This window comes from Salvia hispanica, chromosome 4 (assembly GCF_029641045.1).
Source record: "Salvia hispanica isolate PSC_SH4W2 chromosome 4, Shi_PSC_v1, whole genome shotgun sequence".
Taxonomy (NCBI): domain Eukaryota; kingdom Viridiplantae; phylum Streptophyta; class Magnoliopsida; order Lamiales; family Lamiaceae; genus Salvia; species Salvia hispanica.
In genome coordinates this window covers 16,307,293-16,320,153 of record NC_142695.1, presented here as the reverse complement: position 1 = coordinate 16,320,153, position 12,861 = coordinate 16,307,293, and the positions used below count along the sequence as shown (strand labels likewise).

The following is a 12,861-nucleotide window of genomic DNA, read 5'->3' as shown; positions in this document are numbered from 1 at the left end:
ACTTGTATTGCTTTCTTGGAGATCCCCTGCTGCTATCTAGAAATCCTTGATTTGATGACTATCAAAGTTATGCAAAACTTGATTTTTTGTTATGGAATGCAAAACTGAATTTTTTCTGCTGTCTACCATTAATCGATAGGATGTCTAGAGAGAGAGAGAAAATTTGGGGAAATTCCAATTTTCACAAGTTCGTTGACATGAACTATATAGTTCGTTGACATAATAACATTTGTTGTTGACATAAATTATATGTAAATCGTTGTTGTTGACACAAATAATATGTCGTTGACATGAAAATGTTTGTTGTTGACATTGATTATTTGTAAAATGTTGCTGTTGACATAAATAAAGTTTGTTGTTGACATCGTAGTTGACATAAATAACGTTTGTTGTTGACATCGTAGTTGACATCGCACGAGTTGTTGACATTTTAATACGAGTTGTTGATATTCGATATTCTCGGTATTGATATGTGACTAGTAAGTGTTATTTGTTAGTTGTTGACATTCGATATTCTCGGTATTGATATATGAATTATAAGTGTTATTTGTTAGTTGTTGACATTTTAATACGAGTTGTTGACATTCGATATTTTCGGTATTGATATGTGAATTATAAGTGTTATTTGTTAGTTGTTGACATTTTAATACGAGTTGTTGACATTCGATATTCTCGGTATTGATATGTAAATTATAAGTGTTATTTGTTAGTTGTTGACATTTTAATACGAGTTGTTGACATTCGATATTCTCGGTATTGATATGTGAATTATAAGTGTTATTTTTTAGTTGTTGACATTTTAATAAGTGTTATTTTATCGAATGTTGAAGATTTGAAGATTTGAATGTTGAAGATTTGAAGATTTGAATGTTGAAGATTTGATGATTTGAAGATTTGAATATTGAAGATTTGAAGATTTGAATGTTGAAGATTTGAAGATATGAATGTCGAAGATTTGATGATTTGAAGATTTGAAGATTTGAATGTTGAAGATTTGAAGATTTGAATGTTGAATATTTGAAGACTTTGCAGCTAGAGTTTTAGAGAGGGTTTTAGAAAATTATTTCAAATACAATTTAATGAAAAGACAATTATACCCCCGTGTTGACATAATGTGATAGCTGTTGACATTAAGTTAATCTTGTGAATTAGTGGCTGAGATTTCTCAGCCACTAATTCACAAGATTAACTTAATGTCAACAGCTATCACATTATGTCAAGAATGGGGTATAATTGTCTTTTCATTAATAATGTAGAGGACAATAATAAAATACATTTGAAATCATTTTCTAAAGTCTTCAAATCTTCAACATTCAAATCTTCAAATCTTCAAATATTCAAATCTTCAACATTCAAATCTTCAAATCTTTATATCTCCAAATCTTCAACATTCAAATCTTCAAATATTCAAATATTCAAATCTTCAACATTCAAATCTTCAAATCTTTAAATCTTCAATTCTTCAATTCTTCAAATCTTCAAATCTTCAATATCAATATCGAATGTCAACAACTCGTATTAAAATGTCAACAACTAACAAATAACACTTATATTTACATATCAATACCGAGAATATCGAATGTCAACAACTCGTATTAAAATGTCAACAACTAAAAAATAATACTTACAATTCACATATCAATACCGAGAATATCGAATGTCAACAACTCGTATTAAAATGTCAACAACTAACAAATAACACTTACAATTCGCATATCAATACCGAGAATATCGAATGTCAACAACTCGTATTAAAATGTCAACAACTAACAAATAATACTTATAATTCACATATCAATACCGAGAATATCGAATGTCAACAACTCGTATTAAAATGTCAACAACTAAAGAATAACACTTACAATTCACATATCAATACCGAGAATATCGAATGTCAACAACTCGTATTAAAATGTCAACAACTAACAAATAACACTTACAATTCACATATCAATACCGAAAATATCAAATGTCAACAACTCGTATTAAAATGTCAACAACTAACAAATAACACTTACAATTCACATATCAATACCGAGAATATCGAATGTCAACAACTCGTATTAAAATGTCAACAACTAACAAATAACACTTACAATTCACATATCAATACCGAGAATATCGAATGTCAACAACTCATATTAAAATGTCAACAACTAACAAATAACATTTACAATTCACATATCAATACCGAGAATATCGAATGTCAACAACTAACAAATAATACTTATAATTCACATATCAATATCGAGAATATCGAATGTCAACAACTCGTATTAAAATGTCAACAACTAACAAATAACACTTATAATTCACATATCAATACCGAGAATATCGAATGTCAACAACTAATAAATAACACTTATAATTCACATATCAATAGCGAGATTAGCGAATGTCAACAACTCGTATTAAAATGTCAACAACTAACAAATAACACTTATAATTCACATATCAATAGCGAGAATATCGAATGTCAGCAACTAACAAATAACACTTATAATTCACATATCAATACCGAGAATATCGAATGTCAACAATATTGATAACGAACTTGAAATTTGTTGTTAAAATTTGCATAAGGATTTAACAATTAACCTAGTGTTATTGAATGTTGGGTTGAATTCTATGTATGTATTCTTGAGTTTGAAGAAGAGGTTAGTCAGTTTGTGATTTAAAATGGAACTAACCCCATTTCTTTTTTAGATTGAACATTTCTCCAAATTCAACCATAATGCTGTAGCTATTTAAATCGTTGTAATCCTTTAGGCACATATCATGTGTCACTCCAATATGGGATATTCATACAATGACAAAAACTTATGTCCACCAGGATTTACTGTGCATCCAAATTTATTAATCTCATTGGGGTTTATTGATCACACTTAGAATTTAATGAGCAGTGCATTCTGAAGTACCGAAGCGTGCCTCAGCCTCCAAACTATTTGAAGAAAAGATAACCAAGACCGAAGCAAGACTGTTTGGGTTTTGATTCTTTTTAATGCAATGACAGCAAACCTAAAGGATCGCAATCAATAATGAATATTACTAATAGCTAACATAGTCGTAGCTGCCCTTTCTATGTTGTGTTTACTAGTCTCCAAATATGATGAAAATTCCGTGGCGTTCCTTAGAAATTTTGTTTTGAGTTGAGCCCAAACCAACATGAGGATTAATATTATTTGAGCTGCGTATTTTAGATACAACTATTTTGTATGTCAACAAAATGTCAACAAAGAGTATAGCTAACATACATCATGTCAACAGATTTCCATTTATGTCAACAGAACATCAATTCAAATATCAACAGATTTTGCATTTATGTCAACAAAAATTTATCATCATAGCAACAGAGAGTATACATGATATCAATAAATTCTACATAGAATGTCAATAAATCTGCATTTATGTCAACAGAGTATAATTCACCAACAAAGTACAAAAAAGTCATGTTAATGAAAATCAAACCAAAATCTTTTCTCCTGTACAGTTCCATCGCCGCGTTTTGTATCCTATTGTAAAAATTCACACCAAGCTGTATCCTACTGATATTGAGACAAATTAACAAACACATGGAATGCATAGACTATTTTCATCTTCACAAAAAGATTTCCCATTCCAAAACATGTCAATTAGCCACATTGCTGAATTGAAAACAACAACACAAAATTCAGTCAAATTCTAACATCTCCTAATCTAATTTATCTTGATCCATAAAAAAGAAAAAATTAATACACATACCTGCAACATCCTCTCCGTCATAAACGCCGCGGTGAACGGTGCCAAAAGTTCCCCGCGCCAGCACAGATTTGACCACGAATTTCGAGGCATCGATTTCCCAGTCTTGCCTCGCCGGAATCTCCCTCAATTCATCCTGTTGTTGCTGCTTCCCTCGATTCATCCATTCTGCCCTAATTAAAACATGAAATTACTGATCGCCGCTCTCTGGAGTCCTTACCGATCCCGCTTCTCAGATCCGGCGGTCGGATTTGATCAGAAAGCGATCACTAGCAGAATTTCAGCAGCAAAGCCAGCAAGGTTTGGAGTTCTATCTATGGAACGTGAAGATGAAATCCTAATTAAAACATGAAATTACCATTCTATCCTTTCATATTAAATTAATCTAAAAATATTTATTGTGTGGCAAAATCTGGACCACTTATTTAATAAAAATGAGTGGCTGATATTGCATCTCATTTCTCAATTAGCATAAATAATCTCAATTGATCACAATCATATATATATATATATATATATATATATATATAATAAATTCCGCTGTCAAACAAAATATATACTGTAATACAATAAATACTTAGACAACAAACTTATAAAAACAACAAATTCCAGTCTCAAAAATGAAGGAAACAAGATTTCACTGAATCCCTAATGTCCAAAACAAGGCATTGAAAATGAGTTAGTTGCAACAATGAGAAGGAATTTTACCTTAAGATTTGAAATTCAATTGAGCTGAACACTGCTCTCAAAAAATGGAATCATCATTGGACGAGTTGTTGCTTTAAGACCTGTGGCCGTAGACCAATCGACACCAAGATGATTCAACTTTCTAGTGGTACGATCAAACATCAATAGCTCATCACTCATGCTTTTAAAATACAACAGCTTACCATCCTACGAAACCATAACGGCTCCCAAACACCACCATGAACATGGAAAACAGATTCTCTTGTCCACAATCCATAGCTCATAATCCAAAGTTCATATTTCCAAGGTCCAGCTTCACATATATCGTCATCCCACCAGCTTGTAAGAACACTTAACAACCCTTTATAGTCTAGAAAATGATAATTAGGGCACTTACGGTCAGGTAAGGGTAAACTGGATAGAGTTTCAGTAGAAAAATCAAATAAAAGGATAACAGGAGTCCGAGTCTGTTTTAGATCTGCTTTATGATAGAAAACCCCCGATACACAAGCACCAGTGGATGTATGACTACAATCATAGTTATGACAATAATCAAAGTCAGTGCATGGTATTCTCCTCCAGGAATTAAGTTTGAGTGAATACAAGTCCATGTGATAACTCTTGTCACGTATATTCCCTCTTCCATTTTCTGATATAGAAACAAACATAGAAACAAGATTCAGCACTTTGTAATCTTCAAATCCATGGTCAGACCACATTTGATTCGATAGATTATCATGCCTAAGGCGAGGATGGAGTTCCACAAAGGCTTAGGCAAGATTTTATACCCACCCGTTGTTGGGTTCCAAAGAGCTTGACCATCCGATTTTGTATCATGAAAATGAAATAGACCATTACAACTAGCCCCACTGAATGAATAACCTTTAGCTAGAATAGAGGGAGGATATATGAAATATTTGGGTGAGATGGTGCTATCATTTGCAACAAAATATTCCTCACTATTATGTTTATCACGATACTAATCACAAAAATTGATAAAAATGTCAGGCTTGGGCTTAGGGCAGATGTCTGCCTTCCAAAGTTGTAAGCATGAAGACAATGTTGCCTTCCAAAGTTGTAAGAATGAAGACAATGTTGTCTCGGATACGCAAGGATCAAGTTGCTCATTACCTACACAATAAAAATGGAAACACTATTATGATATCGTGGTTTTATTTTTGGGACACTCCCCAAATAGCCTCATACGAATGGAGTGAGTTAGGGTAGCACTTATATATAGCTTAAACATTACTCATTTCCCGATGTGGGATGTTGTTTGCATCCACACAAACCTCCCCTCAAACCAAGACCGACTTATTTTTTTCCTCTTTTGGTCGTATGTAATATGATAATCATGGGCGGACACACTTGGTGAAAGGGTAAGGCTCAAGCCCTTACCCAAATTTTATTTTTTTTCATTTTCGAAATCAAAATTTTTAAAATTTTTGGAAAATCATGTTAAGTCCTTACCAAGCCAATACTACAGAAGAACGAATTCCTATTTGTAGCCTCACTACCAACTTTTTCTACTAAATTTGGTTTTTCGGGTTCAGTTCGGTTTGGGCAAAAAACCGAACCAAAACCTAATCTAATTATAGTTAACAATGAATTCAGTTTATTATTCAGAAAGCTTGCAAATACCTTTGAAGAGTTTATCCAATTGATTTCCACTATTCCTCATAGGCGGGGCACCGACAATTCTCATATTCACCGACCATCTAACGAGAAAAAAAAATTTCACAAAATTTTAAAAATATAAGAACAAGTCAGAATATTTAAATGATTATTTAAATATAGAACCTGGGGAGAATTGAGCTCTGGACCCCGAAAAGAAAATGGTAGATCGAACACGGCTGCATAGAGGAAGGCGTCGAGTGGCGGATGTAACCAAGCGGAAGGCCATGCCATCCTTAAGTGAAGAAAAAATAGGCGTTGAGGAGGAGGAGAAACGCGCCTCTGAATCCAATGGCTTTCTTTGTGATTTGATATTATTTCTCTCATCAGAGGACTTTTCAAAACAAAGTAAGAAAGTTGAGACAATGGTCATCTCCATGAGAACTTAAAGACACATTAAAGATAATAAATGGGAAAAAAATCATGATATTCTTGAAATAACTAACTAATCCTAATATCCAAAATTGATACCACTAAAGATAACAAGTAATGCTAGAATCATCGGTCGAAGTCATTTCTTCATCATTTTCTAGTTTCGCTAAAGATAACAATTTATACGAAAGATAAGCATATGGAATTGAGAATTAAAAGGAATTTTACCTCCTGAATACAGGAAATTCCATAGAGTGGAACAAAGTTCTCAACAAACGGATAAATCATATGGCGACTGACACCGAGATGCTTTGACTTTCCAGTGGCAAATCAAACACCACCATGTCATGAAAAAAGTCCCCAAAATACAATAGCTTACCGTCCTGTGAAAACAATAACGGACGAGCATGGAAAACAGATTCCTCTCATCCACAATCCGCCGCTCATAACCCACAGTTGATATTCCTTAATAAGTACACGTCTTCATCTTTTGAATATACACAACTTAATAGCCCTTTATACTCTAGAATGCGAGCTTTATAGTAGGACGGGCAATCAGAAGGTAAGACTACACCGGAAAATGTTTCAGTAGAAATATCAAAAGAAAGGATACCTCTAGATGTTACAAGGTAGAAAATCCCCGAAACGCAAACATTACTAGCCCCCCATGAAATATCCCAACAATAAATATGAGACTTTGGGCATGCTATTCTCTTCCATGAATTAGTTTTGAGTGAATACAAGTCGATGTGATGAGTCGAGTCAATTAAACGTTCGTCTTTATCTTCCAAACAAGCATGGACAAGATTCAGCACTTTGTAATCTTGAGAGCTATGGTCATGCCACATTGCAAATGCTGTATCAAAATAGAAAAGGCGAGGGGGGAGTTGCGGATGCGGGCGAAGGAGGATCTTATACTCATGCGTTGTTGGGTTCCAAAGAACGTAATCCAGCTTGCGATCACGGAGATAAACTAGACCATCACAACTAGACCAGAAGAAATAATCTTTCCTTATAAAGGAGGGAGGAGGAGATATGTTATATTTGGGTGACCGGGAGATGGTGCCATCCTCTTCAAGGAAATATGCAACAAAACTTCCAAACTTATTATCTTCTCTATTTTTGAGATGGACAAAAATATCAGCCTTAGACTCCGATGCAAATTCTGTCTCCGGACACTTGTAACCTTCACAATAAAAATGTACTAACTTTTTCAACTTCACAAGGAGTATCATTCACAATCGGATTATATAACATAAATTAAAAACATGAGTATAATTTAGTTTATTCTGCAAATACAAATACGATTACCCAATTGATTTCCATTGCTACTCGCACCACCGATTCTCGCCTCTCTAACCAAAATAAAAAAATTCACGAAATTAAACAAATCAGAATATTTAAAGTAATGGATATTGGTCCACAGTAATACATAATTTTAAATCATTTTTTAATTTATAATAACTAGGATAAAAAACCACATTGATTTAATTGTAAGTACGACAAAAAGCCTCATACATTAGTTAAATACTCCCTCCGTGTCTAACAGATTCTCCGATCACCTATGTAGAAAGTGATGGAAGGAGTATAATGATAGACATGTCATGGAAAATAGTATCAAACAAAGTGCAAAGTTTATGGTATTCTATATCAATTTTAAAGTTAGTGGAAAAAACCATATTTGGTCAAAATTCATATTGTAAAAAAAATTGTGAGATAAAAACTCAAAAATTGTATAAATTTTGAATTTGGTGTAAATGGTTGAAGTAAAATTAGTTTGTGGCGTGATGTAAAATTACTTTGAGTTTGGTGTAAATAGTCGGATCAATAACCTTTAAATTAATTTATTTTTAAATAGAACCTGGGGTGAATTGAGCACAAATTGTAGATTGGACACGGCGAAGACGGCGAGCGGCGGATGTAACCAGCCGGAAAGCCATAACCCATAAGTAAAGAAAAAATAGTCGAGGAAAAATGCGCCGCTACCCCCACCACCGCTTCAGGTTTCTTTCTAATTTTCGTCAGTACTTAAATTTATTGGACGAGGGCTGGGTAAAACAATAATCCCATAGCGTGTACTTAGTAGTTACAGTTACGTTTTACTCACATAAAGTATTCTCAGTAATGTTTTACTTTTATGTGTACTTTCCCCGGACATTTAATTTGACACAAATTTTAACTCATAATTAGCAAAATAAGAGAGATAGAAAGGAAAAAAATTTAAAATATTATTAGTGGAGAATGAATCATATCTCATTAGAGAGAGAAAAGAGTTACCAAAATTAAAAAGTTCATACATTTCAGGAACGGACTAAACAGAAAAGAGTTAATATTTTTCAGAGACGGAGAAAGTACATTCTCAAAACCGGAAATATACTCTTCCAAAAAATAACTTCCAAAGAAAAATACTCTCATTTGTGGATGCTACGGATTTTAATGAGAAACTGATAAAGTAAAAGAGAATGGAGAAAAAATAAGAGAGAAGAGGTAAGAGAGAGATGCGAGAAAAAGTGGATAAAATATGAAACAAAATTTCCATTTTTGAAATGGAACTATTTTTTATGGGCGAAAAAAGTATTAATTGCAAAAATGACTGCAAAAAAAGAAATGTACTATGAGGTAGCATGGAAGTATATGTTGTAATCATTTGTATAATAACATATCATTGTATGGATTATCAAAGCATACATGGGCTGGAGCATGATACTCTCTCCGTCCAAAAAAAATAGACAAGATCATGAATGACACAAATTTTAATGTATAATTGGTAAAGTAAGAGAAATATAAAAGAAAAAAAAGGAAAGAGAGGGAGGAAAAAGATAATGAAATGAGGGTTAATGGATTCTGGGTTCCATATTCAGAATAATGTATATATTTTGGTGGACACCCTAAAATAGTAAAACTAATCCATTTTTTTTAGCCGGAGGAAGTAATAAATATACTTGCTCCTAATGAAAAACTTCACCAAGAAAACACCAAACGATAGAGAGAACGTTTATCTCAAATTCAAGAAGCCAGCTTCCACAAAAGGAAAGCAACCTACAATTCACAAAATCAACTCTCAACATCTCTCTAGAGCTGTTAGCTAACAGATTTACAAGACATCTACTCTTTTTACACGAGGATAAACTAAATGGCCATCACTTTCTACATAGGTGGTCGGAAATCTGTCAGACAACGGATAAGAGAATTTTCCACCTGCCTTATTGAGGCATAAACGACATAGCTTTCCTAAATTCATCGGCTGAGCCTGGGAATGGCTGCTGCCCCGGCATCCACAGATTTCCATTATGGGGCAGCAGCATCGAAGGTTGGTTGCTAGTCCGTGTGCCTTCTCCTACGACTGAATCAGAAACTTCTTTCTTTTTCTTGACAAACTTGAAGAACTCAGCAACTTGGCAAGCATATCTTTAAAAGAAAAACATGTATGAAGAAGTAAGACATGGAATTGATTTCGATATGTGATCAAGTAAAGGAATGGATCAGAGCTTGATCTGGAATAGATTAATCTATTATAGAATAAAACTCTCAAGAAACGGTGGAAGTTAACGTACTCTTGCTTGGCTTCTATGTCTCTGCTAAAATCGATGTCTGGTTCACAGTCGAGAACCAAAGCAGGAACCTGCACCTCCGTTAAAAAGAGGCAAAATAAAGAGAAGTGATAAAATTGAAGAAAAATATCCTGGAATAATTTTGCAAGAGCATATACTCCCTCCGTCCCAGATAATTAGACCAAGTATTCCATTTCGGGCCGTCCCATATAATTTGTCCCACTTCACTTTTACCATTTTTGGTAGTGGACCTCATATTCCACTAACTCATTCATACTCACATTTTATTATAAAACTAATACTTTAAAAGTAGGACCCACATCCCACCAACTTTTTCAACCCACTTTCCATTAGATTTCTTAAAACCCGTGCCGGGTCAAAGTGTCCCAAATTATCTGGGACGGAGGGAGTAACTGTTTGTACCTTTTGGATGCTTGAGTGCATATGATCACCATTCAAATAAAAAACGCGGTCTTTAATGTGGGGATGTAAAGACCAATCATCATCCCTGGGTAGCTGATTCACAGATAGAACTCCGTGATTCCCACTCTCAAATGGGAAAAGCCAGCTTTCGTGTTTCTCATGCAAGTCCCTCAGGTAGTCCAAAGAGACTCCGCCTTCCTCTGCTCTCTTACGCAGCATCATGCGCTTGTGGCAAGTGTCGGGGCTTGCTCTCAGATAAATGAATCCATCAGGAATAAGTCCAGGCAAACTTGAAACAACAGGATCAAACCATGAATCGTAAATGCTAATTTCCATCTCATTCATCCACTTCGCCTCATGAACAGCTCTCACAAAGACCTTCATTTAAGGAAATCGATCAAGAAAATATGCAATGCTAATCCAATATTAGTGAAGAAGAACCAAGAAGGATTCCTAGTACTGATTCATCAAATTAGACAAATATCTTGGTTTTTGCATAAAAAATTAGACTACTAAATAGGTTGCAGGCTTCTCCTTTGTCGTTCAATAATATTCCATAAAAAGCATCATTAAACAAACAATATTTCTAATAAGATCAAGAAATAAGGAATTTATACAGTCATCAAGGTCAAATGAGAGGAATTTATTTGTTTACCATTCTATCACTGAAGACACTCCGTTCCATGAGTCTCAGGGGCTTCATACCGCCACATGATTCTCTCTCCTGCATAACTCTTGTTACAAACACATAGTTCTGGAAGGTATACGCATATCTCTCTGGTTCAGCATAAAATGCATCTAATATGTTGAAGTGGTCAGGACCGACATTCTGCCACTTGTCAACTGGTTCAGGAACAATCTCCACAAGATCTCTAAGCTCGAGGGTTTCATTAGCTATTCTCTGCAAGAAAGTAGTCTTTCCCACACTGATATTTCCTTCTACACATAAAGTGATCCGCTTCTTCTGACTAGGTTTAATGCTTTCCTTGAGCTCTTCATCTACACTCTCCTTGATAAATATAGTTATGCTCTCAGCATGATTCTTGTGTATGATCCCCACTGAGCTCTGTAAGAACTCCACCATTTTCTCACTAGATTTACCAAAAAACTGCACCGTAACAAGAGCATGTTATTTGGTAAATTCAGGCTACATACAAAAGTTTGATATATACACTCAAAAATGCGACCTCCGTTCAGTTATCCAAATCATATCCAGAAGAATCCAACATGAACGTCAAATATTTCTGTCATAGCTAATCATGATTCATGACATGCTCAAAATACACAATCTCATGCAATAAACAATCATAACACTTACTAATCTAGCAATTAACACCGCTTCAAAGGCATAAAAACTGCAGATTGCTACAATGCTCATCTCTTTTTTCAAATTTCACCAACACTCTAAACCTACTAAAACGGAGCTCAGAAATTCAAAAACTAAATAACTGCAATTAAATATACCTTATCTTTATAGAGCTGCTTGAGCTGAGCCACTGCCTCAAACCCTTTCTCCACCAGCTTCCTCAAATTCCTAGGTCCAACACCAGGAATTGTCAGCAAATCCGGGCTCCCCACCACCACTGCGCCACCGCCACTCCTCCTCCTCTGCAAGCACTTGTCATCGGCAACCGCGAATTCGCCGCCTTTACCGGCTAGGGTTGAGAACCACGCGGCCCTGTGGGACCCGCCTCCCAATCCACTATACATATTGCTCTCCTTGAGTACCACCCACGCCCTCAGCGGCCCCGTATTGGTGGAGCAGCTGCAGGTGGGCAATTTCGTCAATTTGAGGCCGCGCACCGCGGCGGACGAATAAGGGTTTCTCGGGTGGTGAGGGGGGGTGGGCTGGCCGAGACACGACATTTTGCTGGTAATTCCCCGTGGGGCGCCGCTGAAACCTAGAGAGAGAGGAATGGTGTTATTGGCGAATGAAATTGGGGCGGCAGCGGGCGTCCTGCGAAAAAGTTTCTGCATCACTTTGGTGCATCTCACACCGAATCCAAACTGTGGATATGCATAGGGATTATCAGTATGCTTGAAATGGTTTTTCGCGAACTAGAAAAGCAGAGGTTGATACTCGAGGTCAAGGGTATTACATAATCATAACTATTTTCACTTTATTTTTTATACACTAGGAGTACTAATTTTTGTACTCTGCTTATTCGAGAAATCAATTAACTCTTTTCAAATTAGTGAAATGGATATAAATTAAGGGTTAGTATTAGTCTCTAAAATTATAAATTTTTATTGAAACATGATAGTATGTGCAAACTTAAAATTTTTATACAAAAATCTTAAAGTTAGGCTTATTATTAGTGAATTTCCATGAATTCAGCTTTTCGTTCAAATTGAAACGAAAACATTGAAATACGTAAGGCCTAAATTCATGTTTTTTTGTGAGAGTTTAATTATT

General features: G+C 35.0%; 1 protein-coding gene across 1 annotated transcript; it reads right to left on the bottom strand.

Moving 5' to 3' along the window:
• Positions 1–9,454: 9,454 nt before the first annotated feature.
• On the bottom strand, positions 9,455–12,546 carry LOC125196885 (uncharacterized). Its single transcript, XM_048095544.2, has 5 exons — positions 11,910–12,546; positions 11,101–11,553; positions 10,446–10,823; positions 10,026–10,093; positions 9,455–9,879 (listed from the first exon to the last, which is right to left on the bottom strand). The coding sequence occupies exons 1-5, from the start codon at positions 12,420–12,422 to the stop codon at positions 9,675–9,677; spliced, it is 1,617 nt and encodes a 538-aa protein (XP_047951501.1). The 5' UTR covers positions 12,423–12,546; the 3' UTR covers positions 9,455–9,674.
• Between the last annotated feature and the right edge of the window lie 315 nt (positions 12,547–12,861).